This window comes from Marmota monax, unplaced genomic scaffold (assembly GCF_021218885.2).
Source record: "Marmota monax isolate L192 unplaced genomic scaffold, Marmota_monax_Labrador192_F-V1.1 WCK01_AAM20220418_F8-fsc00152, whole genome shotgun sequence".
NCBI lineage: Eukaryota > Metazoa > Chordata > Mammalia > Rodentia > Sciuridae > Marmota > Marmota monax.
Genome location: NW_026694348.1, coordinates 3,014,457 through 3,031,699, shown reverse-complemented (window position 1 = coordinate 3,031,699; position 17,243 = coordinate 3,014,457). Strand labels below are relative to the sequence as shown.

Below are 17,243 nucleotides of genomic sequence, written 5' to 3'. Positions count from 1 at the left end.
CTATGAATCACATACCCAGCTCTATTTTGTATTTTATTTAGAGACAGGGTCTCACTGAGTTGCATAGCACCTCGCTGTAGCTGAGGCTGGCTTTGAAATCACGATCCTCCTGCTTCAACCTCCTGAGCCACTGGGATTACAGGCATGCACCACCATGCCCAGCTTAGCAGAACTTTTAAGACAAAATTAGACATACATCAAGTGTACAACTGTCAATATTTTCAATTTCCACTAGGCAATTATGGTACGACTATAAGTTACTATTTTACAGAAGTTAACATCTACATATAGTTACTGAACCAAGTTAGGAGTAAAGTACAAAATTCCAGCTTATATGACTGCACCTAATACTTTTAACTGTTATAAGAACAAATGATAAGAGTATAATAAGAATACTGTGTGGGATTACCATTTGCTAAAAGAAAGGGGATATTCATAACATAATTCATTCAGATTTAACTGAACATGGTGCCAAAATTATACAGAATGGAGAAGATACGAAACACTCATTTTAAAATCAAGATATTGAATTAATAGTTCTGAAACATGAAGCAGTGCATATGTACAATACACACACAAACCCTGGATTAAAGAAAATTCAGCAATTCATTCAGGGTGAAGTAAAACATGAGTATATGGAAATAGAAATTACAAAAGTGATTTTTCGGCCGGGGGGGGGGGGGGGGTTATAAGGGAATGAACCCAGGAGTGCTCTACCACAAAGCTATATGTCCAGCCCTGTTTACTTTTTATTTTGAAACAGATTTCACTAAATTGCTGAGGCTGGCCTTGAACTTGTGAGTCTCCTGCCTCAGCCTCCACAGTTGCAAGGATTACAGGCATGTGCTACTAAACCTGGCTACAAAAGTGGTATTTTAGCAGGTGTTGATTTGTTTTATTTTAAACCCTTTATAATGTCTCTCTCTGCTTCCTGGTGGCCATATCCTGAGCCATTTTCCTCCACCACAGTCTTCCATCATATGTTCTGCCTCATCTCAGGGCCAGAGCAATGGAGCTGGTCATTTATGGATTGAGACCTCTGAAACTGTGAGACCCAAATAAACTTTCCCTCCTCTAAAATTGTTCTTGTCAGATTTTTTGTTAGCAAAAAAGCTGACTAAAACAAAAATTGGTATCAAAGAAGTAGGGTCATTGCTGTGAATACCCTGACCATTTAGTTGAGAAGCTTTTTGAGCTTTCTAAAATCTATGGGAAGAATTTTGAAAGTTTAGAGATTCAAGTTTAGAGATTTAGAACTTTGTGGGTGTTCTGGTTAAAGTTGAAAAGACCAGAATGTCAACAAGACCAGGGACAGTAAAGACTGAGCTAATGAGGTCTTAGGGGAAAAGGAGGATTTTATTCGAAATTGGACTAGACCCCATCCATTCTTGTTATGTTTTGGCTAAAAAGTTGTCTACATTTTACCCATGTCCTAAGACTTTCTATGAGGCTGAATATAAAGGTAATGGACTTCTTAATATAGGCAGCATAGCATTCAGACAGCAGCATGAATATAAATGGTAGGTTTCGTTCAAGTTTATTACAATAATCAAGAGCAGAAATCAAAGCAGAAAGATTTGAAAAATTTAAAAATTTGGCCAGAACTGAGTACAACTGGGGCTAAGGAAGGCATATTTGTTAAAGACATTTATAGCCACTAAAGAAATGCTAAAACCTTTACCCATAGACAATAGAAAAGAAGACTCAAGGGCATCTCCACAAGTAGTAAGACCACATTTATCTCAGACTCAATGATGGAAAAGTAAAAACTGTCTTGAGAAGAGATCAGTGTGGCACACTCCTTGCACAGGAGGGCCAAAGAAGTTGTTGCATTGTACTCAACCATCTAGGCACACAGAGGCTGTGGCAGCTGTGGTATCTGGAGGCTTGGCAACTGCTAAAAATGGTGACAGACGATGGTGGCAGACACTGGCATCAACCACGTGGTGCTGGTTCCGCAGGAGTGCAGGATGCTGAAGTTAGGGGGTCATGGAGGCTTCCATTGAGATTTCAAAGGAAGGCCTGGAAGGCCAGGCAAAGTGCAGCAGAGTCAGAGTCCTTTGGCCCTGGAGAGGGCAATGTGTGGAGATGTGAACAAGAAAGCCAAAGCAGCACTGGAGATTCCCAAGATTAAGAAATGCCAGTACTGTGGAATGTCTTCTCAGGAAAGCTGTAGAAAATGAGCACAAACAAGCCAAGAGAGCCCTATGGGCTACAACCAACAAAGTCATAGGGGTGGAGCCACACAAGCCCTTTGGAAAGAACAGCAAGATACCATGTGCCCCAGATGTAGGACATGGAGCTATAGAACTTGTTTGCCCAGCTTGATTTCAGTCTTGCTTTTGTCCCACCCCTTCTATTTCTCCTGTAGGGACTCCAAAGTTTACTCTGTGCCTTTATATGTTGGATATATGCAATTTGCTTTTGATTTTTCCAGGGGCTCACATTGTCTTGAATCTCAGAGAAGACCTTGGACTTGGGCTTTTGGGAAATCCTAGAACTGTTAAGACTATGGGGACTCTTGGAAGTGGGCTAAATGTATTTTGCATTTTGAGATGGGCATGAGTTTGGGGAGCCAGGAGCAGAATGTTATGGTTTAGATGAGTTGTCCCCTAAAAGCTCATGTGTGAGATAATGCAAGAAAGTTAGGATGTGAAATGATTATTATCAGTCTTATTAACCTAATCAATACATTAATCCTCTCACAGGGATTAATTCGGTGGTTACTATAATTAGTAGGGTTTGGCTGGAGGAGGTGGGTCACTGGGAAAAGGCCATTAGGATTTACTATATTTTGTTCATGGTAAGGGGAGCTCTCTCTTTCTGCTTCCTGGTGGCCATGTCCTGAGACACTTTCCTCCAACACACTCTTCCACCATAAAGTTCTGCCTCACCCTGGACCCAGAGCAATGAAGTAGGCCATCTATGGAATGAGACTTCTGAAACCGTGAGGATCACATAAGCTTTTCCTCTTCTAAAAAAAAAAAGTAAAAAAGAAAAATCCTTCACAGGCCAGGTGCAGTGGCACACATGTGCATTTAATCCCAGCAACTCAGGAGGCTGAGACAGGAGGATCACAAGTTCAAAGCCAACCTCTGAAACTCAGCAAAGCACTAAGCCACTTAGTGAGACCATGTCTCAAAATAAAAAGGGCGGGGGAAGTGGCTCAGTGGGAAAGCGTCTATGGGTTCTAACTTCAGTAACAAAAAAGAAAACACCCTTCGCAACAAAATCATGCTTTATGCATATATGAATATACCACAGGAAATTTCACTTTTTGTGTCTATGGCAAAAGTACCAATCAAAAAATAAATTAATTAAAAAGTAGAATGGAGGAAGGAGGTGAGGGGCAGTGGGCAGAAGAGGGATTGAAATCAAATTCCAACCATGCATTTTTGTCAAAATAAACCCAACTACTATGTATAATTATAATGCTCTAATATAAAAAGCAAAACTTGCCAGGTATGGTGGCACACCCCTGTAATCCTCAGTGGCTCGAGATGCTGAGACAGGAGGATGGTGAGTTCAAAGACAGCCTCAGCAATGGTGAGGTGCTAAGAAACCTGTCTTTAAATAAAATACAAAATAGGGCTGGGGATGTGGCTTAATGGTCGAGTGCCCCTGAGTTCAATCCCTGTTCCCTACCCCTCCCCCCAAAAAAAAACACAAAACTTCACAACACCTAAATGACTTTCTGTATTTTCTTATGGATTATATTCATTAGTCACCTAAGAATTCATATTTTAACTAAATCAACTTCCTTCTAAAATCAGTTTATTGCATCATACATACAACTAATTAAAACACTGTAATATCAAAGAAGTCTCTAGAAAACACTATCATTGCATATAATGCTGGAGTTTAATTCTAAATGGTGAAATACACTATGTACCTGTCATTCTAAAAGACATTCCATCAATTAAATAATTGTGTATATCAACTATAAGATGTACCCTGATTTTAAACTCATAAAAAGTTTCAGTATACATTTAGAGGGCTGGGGATGTGGCTCAAGCGGTAGCGCGCTCGCCTGGCATGCGTGCGACCCGGGTTCGATCCTCAGTACCACATACAAACAAAGATGTTGTGCCTGCCAAAAACTAAAAAATAAATATTAAAAAAATAAAAAATAAAATATATATATATATACATTTAGAATGAAGAAAATATAATAATTACACAAAAGGTAATCTAAGAACAGTCCTACCTCATGCTCATGTGGAATAAAACTTGATGAGCCTATACACTGAAAGTTCACACTGGAACACATTGGAATCAACCTTTCAACCTAACAAAACTTTAGAGTTCAAAAATCAAATGCTATTTCTAGAACATTACCATATGGAGAGCCCAATAACATCATGTCTACTCTGAACAAAGTTAATTTGAGATAAATTTGATTTAAAATTTACATTTACAGATATGACAACACATGAAAAAGCAGCAATTCAATAATGATCTCAAAATAAATGTTTAATTGGACTGACTAGTCAATGTGATCAAATCATCTAAATTTGTCACTGCAGACATTGTCCAACTACATACTTGCAAATATAACAAGAGTAATATTTGTTTAAAATTTATTTAAAATTTATCTAAAAAGTAGGATTCCCGAGAAGGTGTTGGCACCCTGGGAGTTAACAAAGCATGGTGGCGTCCAAGACATCTTTTTACAAGGGAAACAGTTCCATGAAGCCTTGGAAAGCATACTTTCACCCCTGGGGAACATAAAAGAGAGAGATGAAGAACTCCTCAAATGTGGCTACATTGAAAGCATCCAACATATTCTGAAAGATGTCAGTGGAGTGCGGGCTCTTGAAAGCGCTGTTCAGCATGAGACCTTAAAGTATGTAGGTCTACTGGACTGTGTGGCTGAGTATCAGGGCAAGTTGTGTGTGATTGATTGGAAGACATCAGAGAAACCAAAGCCTTTTATCCAAAATACATATGACAACCCTCTATAAGTTGTGGCATATGTGGGTGCCATAAACCATGATGCCAACTACAGTTTTCAGGTTCAGTGTGGCCTGATTGTGGTAGCTTACAAAGATGGATCCCCTGCCCACCCACATTTCATGGATGCAGAGCTCTGTTCCCAGTATTGGACCAAGTGGCTTCTTCGGCTAGAAGAATATGCAGAAAAGAAAAAGAACCACCATATTCAAAAAACAGATTAGAGTTGGTTACAGTGGTGTAGATCTGTAATCCCGTCTGTTTGGGAGGCAGAGGCAGGAGAATCACAAATTCAAGGATAGCTTGGGTAACAGTAAAATCTTGTTTCCAAATAAAAAATAAGGGCTGGGGGTATAACTCAGTGGTAGAGCACCACTGGGTTCAATCCCCAGTACTGGAAAAGAAAGAAAACAGGATAGTATACCTTTTAGGAATATTAAGTACTTTCTCATTGTTTAGACAGATTGATTGCTATTCACTCTTCTAAAAGAGGAGATATGTCTGAATCTTAAAACCTATATGAACACAAGAAGAAATATTAATTGAAAATGTGTTGTTGGCCTGAACACAAGAAGAAATATTAATTTGTTGAAAATGTGTTGTTGGGCTGGGGCTCTATCTTAGTTGGTAGGGTGATTGCCTAGCACATGTGAGGCACTGAGTTCAATCCTCAGCACCACATAAAAATAAAATAAAGGTATTGTGTCCATCTACTATAAAAAAATATTTTAAAAAGAAAGAAAACATGTTGTTACTAAAAAGCCAGAAAAATTTAAGATTTAAAGAGCTAGATAATGGCATGTGAACTACACTGCCTCTTATTATTTACCTGAAAAGAGGGCAATTAGGATTGGTAACCACATTTGTAGAACTTCTGTGTTTCTGGTACAATGCCCAGTCTTTGAATTGAGATTGGAAGGCATTGAGGCTTGATGTGCTAAGCATTTCCCCAAGGTTCACAGGGAGAGAAGGGGCATATCCCCAGGGGTGTAAAGGTTGAGAGAGACCTTTATACTTGTTCTGTACAATTCTGTATTTGTGTATGTTCTCCCCCCATCCCCATACTGCATATATTCCTGTAACCTGTAATTTCCCCAGCATGTATGTAGAATGAGGATATATATTAGCCAGTCACCACTGCCAATGCAATTTCCTAAAACTTGCTTTTACATATTGTGGTTCTCTATATATTTCATTTAAGGGGAAAAACTTATATTGAACACTAACTACATACACATGTGATTATTTAACCTGGAGTAAGCATTGCTATCTGTAAAGATGGAGCACACTTACCATTTCATTGACAGTATGGCATACCACATAACCCCTAGAAGTAGCCAGACATGTGGAAATTGTCACTGTAGGTGTTTAGTAACTGCTTCTAGTGTCAGTCAGCTGATGCTGTACATAAAATTTTTATTTAGAACTTTGTTTGAACAACCCACAATAAAAAAATTAAAAAAAAAAAAAAAGAACTTTGTAGCTATGGGAACACTAACAAAATCCATTAAGTTTTTTCTGTTTGATAAGTAATAAGTTGTTCTTGGGTTTGAGAAAGTTAAATAAATGCCTGTTATTGCCCTGGGGGGGAAAAAATAAAAAATAAAATAAAATAAAATTTATCTATCTTTGGTATTGGGGATGGAACCCAGGGGCACTGTACCACTGAGCTACATACAGAGAATAGGCTGTGTAAGAGCACACCAACCTCTTAAGAAAAAAATTCTTGCCAAAGAAGGGCAAAAATGAATCAAAGATGTAACTATAATCTTTCCTTCTAACTCTAAATAAGACAAATTAATTTACACCATTGTTTAAATGTTCAAAATGTGTATAGTACTATTCTGTAATATCTCAAAAAATAAATTTTTTTTAAGAAAACATGTTTCTACAACAAATCATTAATTCTACAATTACAACAAGTTTATTATAACAATTATTGGTTCTATAATTATAGCATATTTCATTCAGTACTTGAGCCCCGGTGTGTAAATCACTTTTTCTGAGTTATAATAAAATGTATTTAATTACAGCATCTGAGTACTTCTAATTTAACAATAGAATTGTTTCTGAGGTTATATCTCAATTTGCCAAGGTTAGTACAAAATGGACTTGAAAAAGGTCACTGTAGAATTTAACTAGCATTAAAAGTCTATAATTGATTATTATGTGCCAAATGAATACTTTAACACATTTAGTTCTCACAACAGTTCTATGAAGAGAGCACCATTATTATCTTCATTTTACTAAAGAGGAGAATAAGGCTTAGAGACATTAAATTATATATCCAAGATGATAGAGGCAAGTGTCGGGACTTATGTTCAAACCCAGTTCCTGTCTTTTGAGTTCAAGCTCTTCGCTGTTACTGATTACCTCACAGAACACTATTTAGGAAAAAATTCTCATTTGAATAAAAATCAATTATCGGGGCTGGGGATGTGGCTCAAGCGGTAGCGCGCTCGCTTGGCATGCGTGCGGCCTGGGTTCGATCCTCAGCACCACATACAGACAAAGATGTTGTGTCCGCCAAATACTAAAAAATAAATATTAAAAAAAAAAAAAAAAAAAAAAATCAATTATCAATTTAAAAAAGTATATGACGGGGGATGCAGCTCAGTGGTAAAGTGCCCCTGGGTTCCATCCCCAGTACCAAAAATAGATAAATTTTAAAAATAAAAAAGTATAAATTAAAATTTTATTTTGAAACTACCTCCAACTTTGAATCCTAACTGAAATCCTAATAACCATGGAAAATCTAATCCCTATAGTAAGCTCAGGCTTCTAAGGCAACCAGCAATAAATACTGTAATCTATTATGCTAGGTACTATGGATATAATGGTGAATTTAAAAGATGTGGGTCCCCTGTCCTCATGATTCTCAAGTTTTTTCTAAGTTCTCAGAACTTTACTATTAACTGAATTAGAATAAGGTTGACAAAGGGGAAGATAATGAAGATAATTAAGCTTTTTAACTAAAAAGTTTTGCAGTAAAGCAGTCTTTTTATATTTAAAATGAATTAAAGACTAAGTCACTTCATATACTGACACATATAAGCTACCTGAAGACCTTACAGAGGAAAACCATGAACCAGAACTTGAAAATCACAGGTTCACAAGAATGAATCTGTCAGTGGAGGGATTTTTTCAGCCAAGAAGCAACTTGTAAGATACTTCTTACTTTCACAAATGTAACACACTGTTTGCTACTGAGTACCAATTGAGTACTATTCTGGACTCTTCATACACACTATCTCTAAAATAGGTTTTTAATCCCCTATTTAAAGAAGAAAATATCTTCTCTATACATATTTACCTCATGAAATCTATCACTGGGTTTGAATATATAACCTGCATTTTGAATATACTAAAATGAAATAAAAGATGACCCATGTATTTAAAAAATGCATTCACACATTAAACAATACACCCTCATTTGTAAGCAGAATTTGGTCTTTGATACATCACCCCCCAAAAAATGACTAAGGTATTTGTAGTAATGCTTCCAGTTAGAGAAAAGAGAGATCTTTGTTAATAAGCAGTCACAGGAGAGCAAAGCACAGGCCCATCAGGACTTTACTCCCCACAAACCTGGCCTGCTCACTCTTCCCCTTTTCTGAAAAACTGAAGAAGCTTGTGAAAACCTGCATCAGAAGCTGAGGACTGCATACGGTGTCCTCAACTACATGAAGCTGTACAATCTCTATTTGAATATCCTCCTTTCTTTCACCCAAGTCATATTGTTCTCCTTTGCTCACCTTTCTTATCCACTCTAGCCTCTGACCCCTCATTTCCTAATAGTAGATCATTTTGCATTGTGACCAGGCAGTAGAAGAATCAGACAGCTGAATTCCCCTGGACTTGTGTTGTAATAGTAAAAACAAACTGAACCCTTTCCCACCCTATCATGTTCCAGTATGGAGGTTTAAAGGCTTAATGTTCAGGCTATCTGACTTTCACATAATTCCTTCAACAGGTCAGGGATCAACAACACAGCCCTGGGAAGAAGAAACTGAATTACTTTAGTCCTTCGGAATAGATTTGCTGACTACTCACGATCACTCCATCTCTCACAAGGGGGACCTGAAAAGATTCTTCCCAACCCTGTAGATTGACTAAACCAAAGGAAACAAGGTCTTTGATCTTTGGAAAAGAAGTTTTCCCTAATCTCCATTATACAATATCAAATAAAACTATTATTCAATATTCAGACATTAATAGACCTAAAAGTTACATGTTATGGAAAGCTAAATTAACATCTATATACTACTTTTATTCACACTCCCTATATGCTATGAAAAACGTATTAAAACAAAGTAAAAACACAAAATTACAAAATCAGGTAAGACTCTACTAAATTTAACTTTCAAATTGTTTTCCAAGAGGCTCTATATTCTAACAGTATCAAAGCAGATTCCCCTAAGTCCAACAACATGCCAATCATCATAAAAGATTAAAGTGACAATAGAGATCATTCAAATACTTTACTTTCCAAATCTATTCTCTAGGGGAAAAGAAAATCTGTATCAAGACTGACTCACTGACTAATGTAATGAAACCAAGAATTTGTTGTTCAATTCACACATTTCTGATTTTACCAACAAAGTATAGTAGAAAACACATTCCCAGACTTTATTTTACTTTTTTACTTTGAGATAAGGTCTCACTAAATTGTTTAGGGCCTGGCTAAATTGCTGAGGCTGGCCTTGAACTTGAGATCCTCCTATTTCAGCTTCCTGAGCTGCTGGGATTAAGGTAAACACCACCGTACCCAGCTCAATAGATTCTCAATCTTTATTCTGTATTACTGAACAGGAAAATTTAAAAAAAAAAAAAAAAAACCAGTATTTTTTGGTTACAAATTAAACCATCATATTTTACACACATGACCTAACAAGATATAAGTACACATAAACACACTATGAATATGTATTTTATAAATGTCATGCTGTTTGCTGTTTAACAAACTTTAAAAATTTGTCCACAACTGAAACCATGTAAAAAATATAATCTCGAATGCAAAAGAAAAATCCATGAGTTTCATGGCCCACAACCCGGAGGGAATGAAATGCATTTTTCAAAAACAGACTTTATAAATTGATACCAAAAATTAAAACAGTTAAAAAAAATTCAGGTACCTTTTCGCACTAGTTGACAATTTAGCAGCTGTTTTGCTGGATATTTTTCCCTCCTTTTTCTTGGGCTGAACTTGCTCTCTTTCTGGTTCTTGCTGAACACTTTCACGTTGGTCTCCATCAGAACTTCCTCCACTAGTGCTTGGACTGTCATCAACTCTCTGTGCCTCCGTGGACATTTTAGATTCTAGATTCAAGAATCAAAAATCATTTAATCAGCTGTGGGTACCTCCAGAATGGAGAGAAAGTGAGTCCAAAAACAGAACAAGTAAAACTCAGTAGTTTTATAAAATAGAAATGGTTTACAAAACAGCTCTGGGAGTTGCCAAAACTTTTCCTTCATCCATTCATGCAAAATTTACACAAAAATATTCATAGCAATATTACTCACAATAGACACCAAGAAGTAATTCAAATGTACACTAATTACGAATGGATAGTCAAAAAGTGGTATGTCTACCTAATAGAATATTACTCAGCCATAAAAAGGAATTAAGTATAGCATCTATATGCTACAAGGATGAATCCTGAATCACTATACCAAGTGAAAGAAGCTAGTCACAAAGGACCACAAACTGTACAATTCCATTTATATGAAATGTCCAGAATAGGTAAATCCATAGAGACATACAAAGACACTAGGAATGAGAAAAGAAAGGAGAACCACTGATAATGGCTATGAAGTTTCCTTTGGGGATGATAAAAATGTTCTTAATGGTGATAGTGCACAACTCTATAAATATTCTAAAAACCAAACAGTTATACATTTTAAAAGGGTGAATTTGGAGCTGGAGGTGTAACTCAGTAGAGAGCATGTTTAGCATGCAAAAGGCCCAGGGTTCCAATTCCCAGCACACACACACACACACAAAAAAAAAAATGGTGGGGTGTATCTGACAGTATGTGAATTATTTATCAATTGAGATGTTAAAAGGAAAAAGAAGAGGGGAAGGGTTGAGGGCCTAATCTCTTCCAGGCACTGTGCTAAACCTTTGTACCCACTTATAAGAAATATGAACTAGTAAGTAAACCAACTTGCTAAGTGCCATAACAGCAATTAGTATAAATAGCCACAGGAACAGAGAAATGGGGAGGACACTTGCACATCCGTATCAAATCACTACATCCTCAGGGTTGAGCTAAAGTTAAAATTCTCTAAACTAGTAAATTGTTAAGTAATCTCTGTGTTAATAGAACACAGAGGCTTGCATGATTCTAAATAAATACTGAAACATATGATGGTATCAACACTCATCCAGCCAAATACTAGTCAACTGTTTCATAAGGGCTAAGAATTGTATTGAGACACTGAAGAATTTTTTGTTTTTTCACAAAACATTCCCTCAAAAATATAGTCAACAAATTCCTTTTGAAAAAGATACTTCTGATTACTCTTATTCAAATTAAGACTTGAAATAAAACCGTTCCTGACATGATCAAGAATAAGAGTGGGTAAAAGAAAGATAACCTCAAATAAAGCACAGTTTATTACTATACCTAATCCAAATGGACAGCTAGTTGACACTGATGAACATTCATCATCAAATATTTAACTTGCAGCTTGCTCAAAACCAAGGAGATTTTATAATAGAGACCTTTCATGGATTGTAATTTTTATAGTAAGACAAACTAAAAAGGACTGCAAAAGATTGGAAAAACCAGGAAGCAAAGAGAGGTTAAAAGTCAACAGAAAATATCAAATGCCTTTACAGAGACACCACACACACCACACACACACAATCACCACCACCACCACCACCACCACCTTCAACCCTTACAGCTCCCTTCCCCTATGTCAAACAAAAAAAGGTCTGCCCAAACAGATCTGAAACACACTGACAGGAAATCTACTTTTCTACCTGTTCTGTAAATGGAGAGCATCAGTCTCCATAGCTATGACATCTTTTATGAGCACTAAAGTCACTTAATAGAATACTGAAATTTTATATCAGTATGTTTCATGTCTAGCTCTAAAAGTCCAAATATATTTCTTGTCCTTCTTTTCATTTTTATTTCACTTTAAATTATCATTTTTAGACTTAAGATTGGTTCTTTGTTTTTTTCAGTTTATTTCTCTCAGTTAAAATATATCAAAAGTTTAGGGATGAGGATGTAACTCAGTGGTTGAACACTTGCCTATCATGCTTGAGGCCCTGGACTCAATCCTCAGTGAGGGGGTAGGGAGATATATGTGTGTATGTATTTCTCTCTCTTACACACACACATACACACACACACACACCCCAAAAACTCAAAACCTTATAAGTATGTACACAATAGCATGTTAAAGCAGATGCGCATGGGAGTGAGAAAGAGAACAGTTCTTACAGAATGGTATTCAGATCTAGAAAAATGCTGCCAACAGTATTTTAAGAAATGTGACATGAAAAATCATTTCATACATTTTAAACCAGAGGTAATCCATTATATGACAAATACATGAAAATCCAAAAGTTCTCTTATGCTGAAGCTGAAGCTTTAGTTTAAAAAACTACAATTTAATAAACTATGCTTAGATGTCATATGTTATAAAGCTACATTCTTCTCAATATTCTTATGTGCATTTACATACTATTTAATGTCATGATTATATAATTACATCAAAAATTACTCAATGATGTAATGCCCATAATCTAAAATCAAAATTTCAGAAATTACTCCAAAAAATCAGAAAAAAATTAAAGTAAAAACTAGGCTCTCTAGGGAGTTATTAAGTTAAAGGGTTGGGGATGTAGCTCAGTGATAAAGCACTGGCCTAACATGCATATGGAACTGGGTTCCTTCCCCAGCACACACACAAAAAAGCCCACATAATTATTAAGCATGCTCAAACAGAGGCATGATTTCTAAAGTTTCACAATTTTTAAAAAGTACTTCCATTTTTTATCTCATACATACCTTTTTTTCTTTGTTTTTTGGTACTAGGGATTGAACTCAGGGGCACTTCCCACTGAACCACATCCCCAGCCCTTTGTATTTTTTTATTTGGAGATAGGGTCTCATTAAATTGTTTAAGGCTGGTTTTGAATTTGTGATCTGCCTGCCTCAGACTTCAGAGCTGCTGGGATTGCAGGCATGCACCACTGCATCTGGCTATTTCATACAATTCTTAACCTAACAAATGATAAATTCATCTGAAGTCACTGAAAAACACTATAAAAACTTTTAGAAATGAAGTTTTCATACCTTAAACTATCAAACTATCAGAGTAACCTGGCATGGTGGCACACACCTACAATCCCAGAGACTAAGGCTCACCAGGAGGAGGCTCAAGCAGGAGGATCAGAAGTTCAAGGCCAGCCTAGGTAAATTAGTGAAACCCTTTCTCAAAATAAAAACTAAAAAGGGCTGGGAATGTGACTCAGTAGTTGATTGCTCCTGGGTTTAATCCCTAGCACCAAAAACAAATCCAAAAACAAACAAATAGAATAAGGGGGGGAAGAGGATATGAGGATATAGCTCAGATGGTAGAGTGCTTGCCTTGTATGCACATGGCCCTGGGTTCAATCCCCAGCACCAAAAAAAAAAAAAAAAAGAAGGGGAATTTCTGCTTTTTTTTTTTAATGCCTGATTATAGAAAAAGCAAGGGAAAAATTATTGTAGTAATCAGGCATAATTAATCTTTTTGAAGCAAAAGTAGTCTATAAATTTTTTTTTTTCCCTGACCCAGTACTGGGGATTGAATCCAGGGCTTTACACTAACTAGGCAAACATTCTTCCACTAAGCAACATCACCAGCCCTTTCCTCCAATTTTATTTCAATACAGTGTTTCACTAAATTGTCAAAGTTGGCCTCAAATTTTTGACCATCCTGCCTCAACCTCTGGAGGATCTGGGATTACAAACATGTGCCACCATACCAGGCTATGAATCATTTTAATTAGTTTTATGTATTAAGTTGGTGTCTTGTTTCTCTAACACAAAAACGAATAAAAATTCCTGAATTAAAACTTATCAAATATTATCTTCTAAATTAACATTTTGAAATTAATTCCTAGGGACTGGAGTTGTGGCTCAGTGGTAGAGCACGTGCCTAGCATGTGTGAGGCACTGTGTTGGATTCTCAGCACCACATAGAAATGGTAAAATTAATCAAATAAAGCTCCATCAACAATTAAAAACAAAAAAGTTAAAAAAATTAATTCCTAAATAGCTAAGTTGATCCAATCATCTAATCTATAGAGAAGATAAATTCCTGGGTTATAAACACAGATATATTCTCCAGTGATAGTTTCAAAGTCACAAATAAATACTTTTATTTCATACTCAAAATAAAACTTGGTTTCTAAACATAAAATAATAAGATAGATCTTCCTAAAACAGTATAATATTTAAGATTTAAATATTATTCTTTCTTCCAACACAAATCACCCAGGCTTGTATTAGCCTGGTACTCTATGCTGTAATTACATTAGCAACACAGAATAAATGAAATTCATGTTTCATAAAAATGAAATGATTTGGCTATAATAATTACTGATAACATAAAAGCAACGATATTCATTCCTTAAGTCCACATTACTATATAAATAAGCCTTATGATCATATCACAGGATAAAATTGCAAAACCAAGGGTTCATTGGAGCTTTTATAACAGGAAAACGTTTCATACTATCATCTGTGCCTTCCAGTCTTCCTACTCACCTTTTTAAACTTTTATACAATGTAAAATAATTTACATTTATCCACAATATTTATCAATATTCAGCTTTTAACCTAACTGTAAAGATAAGGTGGGGGGTCGGCTGAGCTTATAGCTCACTGGTAGAGTGCTTGCCTATTGCCTATCATGTGCAAAGCCTGGGTTCAATCCCTAGCACAGCAAAAAAAAAAAAAAAAAAAAAGATATATTTATTCAGGAAATAATAACAGACTACCGGATTTGGGGGTGAAGTATATACTGTATCCTAGGGGAGAAAGAAAAGGGCATGACATTTTATGAAAACACTCAGTTGTCATCATCAGCCCACATATGAAACTCCAAAGAACCAAGTAGCATTCAAACTATCTCAGGAAAGACAAATATTTAGATTCCGCAGGTCCAGACTCAATAATCACATATTCAGAAACATACTTTTCAAAAAATCAGGAATTTAAAACTAAGAAGAGTTTAAAATCTTTCGGAACCACAAGATAATATAAGGATAAGTCCCAGTACTTCCTTTTATACTTTTAAATAAAAATATTTGAGTTGACGCTAAGGGAATATACAATACAAAAAGATGAATCTTGAAAACATGTAAATGGGTCTAGCAGCTACCAAGCACAGGATGATGTCTTTCTAAACCGGCCTTAATTTCCTTTAGGGAAGATGGATTGGACATTTCTGGTTGGTCGTGGGGTGGAGGGTGGGGGGTGCACAAGAAGCCACGCTTTATCTTCATTAGTAATGGAAAAGGGCAAAAGGATCAAAACATTATGAGAGAAGAGAGGGAAAGGGGGGGGGGGGGGGGTGGAGAACAGAGGGAATCCAGTTTCAAATCAGGCCAGTGGGGGCTGCAGAGAAGAATCCAGAGAAAAAATGGGCTTCTGATCCAAACTGTGACAAGCACCAGGCATCACAAAAGACCAATACAACACACACCCCACGCCAGGGCACACATAAATACACCCCACAAGGTCTTCTGTGGGCGGGCTACCGGGTGCAGCGACAGTGGAAGCAGACCCTGCACTCGCCCAGAGAGACACCATGTGCAGCAATTATGCAATTAGGGAAAATCGCAAAGGATCAACCCGGGCACTTTGCACCGTGACATTTATCCTGTACTTTTGCAAAGACTTAGTTCCAGGATGCGGCTGGGAGAGGGAAGGGGCTAAGAGGGTGAAGAAGCTTGGGGAACTGAGAACGGAAGGGGGTAGAAGAAGGGCAGGGAGGGACGAGGCAGAAGGGGGGGGAGGATGGGAAAGAGGGGGAGGGGTAGAAAAGGCGAGAAACGGGGGCAGGAGGCTCTCGGGAGGGGGCGCAGGGAACGGGGCACGCGGGGGGAGCGGGGAAGGCGAGAACTAGGGCGCGAGCCGTGTGAGCAGAGACCTGAGGTGTAGAGAGGAGGTTGGGAAAGTGGGGAGGACGCCCGCGAGAGAGAGGACGCCCGAGGCGGGGGCACCGGCGCGGCCCGGGAGAATACCTGAGGAAAGGGTGTCCGCGCAGGTCGCGGACTCGAGACGAAGCCAGAGGACGGAGGGCTGCCCAGGTGCGAGGGGGGCGGAGGACTGGGGAGGCCCGGGGACGGGATGTCCCTCACAGACCGTCTAGTCACCGAAAGCCGGACCCACGCACCACGCACCAGACCGCCCGGCCACGCCTGTCCCCGCCGCGCTCGTGCCCGCCCGGACTCACCCTCAGCGCCACCGCCGCCACCTCCGGCCGTTCCAGCTCCGGCCCCCGAGGCTGCTGCCCACGGTTGCCGCTGTGGCCGCCCCTGAGTCCTGGAAAGTGAATCCACCACCTCCGGAGCCGCCGCCGCCGCCCGCCCGTCCGCGCGCGCGCCCTCGAGTGCGCGCTCCCGCCCGCCCGCCCGGGAGAGACCGCGAGAGCGCGAGCCCCACGTCGGCCGTGCGGCGCCGCGCGCTCCCCCTCCCCCCTTCGCCCCTCCTCCGCCGGCGCGCGGCCGCGAGGGGGCGGGGGCGGGAGCGCGCACAGGCGGGCTGTCTCGCGGGCCAAGCGAGGGGGCGGGGTGGCAGCGCGGAAAAAAGTAAAGTGACAGCTGAGTCCCGCGCACCGGTCTGGTAGTGTGGGCGTGGGCTAGGGCCGTCCCACCAGAAAGGAAAGTCAGGGACGGAGAAGTCGGGGAAACCGAGGCTGACCGGGTGGTTTGAGGGGAGGAGACGCGGGACCTTGACGGGCACGCGCGTTAAAGGGAAACGCCGGCTAGGGGGGTGGGGGATTGCCCCAAAGAAGGTGCCGGGAGCGACGGGTGGAGTACCCAGCGAGGCCTTTTATCCAGTCCTTTGACTCAGAGGCTTCGCAAAGTAGCTGCAGTGACAGACCCTGTAGACGCTGTAACTCAAACTCCTGGTGCCCACATGCATTCAAGATAGGAAAACTTCCCAGTTTAAGCCTGACCCCATAGAGGAAGATCCTTCTCCTTTTTGGCTCAAGCTGACCCGTAGTGCTCACCAGCCCTTAACTAGAAGTTGCATACCCATTTGCCCTGGAAT

General features: G+C 39.1%; 2 protein-coding genes across 3 annotated transcripts in view; one reads left to right on the top strand and one right to left on the bottom strand.

Moving 5' to 3' along the window:
• The window catches only part of Ube2e2 (ubiquitin conjugating enzyme E2 E2), a 311,450-nt gene extending 294,880 nt beyond the window's left edge, over positions 1-16,570 (bottom strand). The window contains exons 1-2 of one of the 2 annotated variants that reach the window (XM_046467736.2): positions 16,423-16,570; positions 10,089-10,272 (exon numbers count right to left, since the gene is read on the bottom strand). In XM_046467736.2, coding sequence (XP_046323692.1) covers positions 10,089-10,264 — 176 coding nt within the window. In that variant the 5' untranslated portion in view covers positions 10,265-10,272; positions 16,423-16,570. Of the gene's footprint in view, positions 1-10,088; positions 10,273-16,210; positions 16,369-16,422 lie in introns of those variants that run through there. The other variant, XM_046467737.2, reaches the window with a different exon arrangement.
• Positions 1,917-6,379, top strand: LOC124109180 (mitochondrial genome maintenance exonuclease 1-like). Its single transcript, XM_058586558.1, is given in 2 exon segments — positions 1,917-1,978; positions 4,604-6,379. Coding segments are annotated over 2 exon segments (636 nt in total). The 3' UTR covers positions 5,178-6,379.
• Positions 16,571-17,243: the final 673 nt, after the last annotated feature.